Here is a 647-nt window from a genome sequence, read left to right on the forward strand (position 1 = left end):
CACATGAATATAATTTGAGCTTCAGAGAAATGCTTTATGATGGTTTTCGTTTGCGTCTGTAGGTATTTTTTATTCTTAGCCCAATCAAATCTGTAAATACAAATTTTAATTAATTAATAAATTTTTACTTTTTTTTTTTCTGTTAGAAAATTTCTTAAAATTACCCACTTGAAAATCGGTATAACCTCAGACAAAGGTTTGAAATTTTCTTTTTTAAATTCGCTTAATTGGATGTCATGTACTGCTCCTGTTCCGCCACAATTTTGTATATCATCAGGAATTTTAAGTAAAACTTCATTACCAGTTTTCCAATCCCTCAGTTTATTCCAACTCTGTGCTAAGTTGCTTTCAACAACTTGTGCATAAACCGTTCCGGAAGAAGGAATGACGATACAGTCTTCCTGTAAATAAATTTCTTTTTACATATTCTTACTCAAACTTTGACATTCAAAATTGAGGTTTGAAAAATTTACTTACAGTTAATAAATTTTTAAAAGCATGATTAAATGTGTGAATAGCTCCTTCTCCTATTAATTCAGTGTCAAACACTTCGCTTACTAAAATATTTGCTTTTTGTTTCAGCTCTCCATTTTCTCCGACAGTTAAAGAAGTTGAATGAAGTTTTATCACTGATATTTTATCAGCGA

The 647-nt window shown here is 29.8% G+C and overlaps 1 protein-coding gene across 1 annotated transcript in view; it reads right to left on the bottom strand.

The window, feature by feature from the left end:
• Positions 1 to 84: 84 nt before the first annotated feature.
• Positions 85 to 647, bottom strand: part of Phum_PHUM361540 (protein arginine N-methyltransferase, putative) — a gene marked incomplete at both ends in the record, with an annotated part of 1622 nt that continues 1059 nt past the window's right edge. Inside the window, 3 exons of the mRNA XM_002428016.1 lie at positions 85 to 90; positions 165 to 401; positions 478 to 629. Coding sequence (XP_002428061.1) covers positions 85 to 90; positions 165 to 401; positions 478 to 629 — 395 coding nt within the window. The remainder of the gene's footprint in view (positions 91 to 164; positions 402 to 477; positions 630 to 647) is intronic.

This window comes from Pediculus humanus, genomic scaffold (assembly GCF_000006295.1).
Source record: "Pediculus humanus corporis 1103172107775 genomic scaffold, whole genome shotgun sequence".
NCBI lineage: Eukaryota > Metazoa > Arthropoda > Insecta > Psocodea > Pediculidae > Pediculus > Pediculus humanus.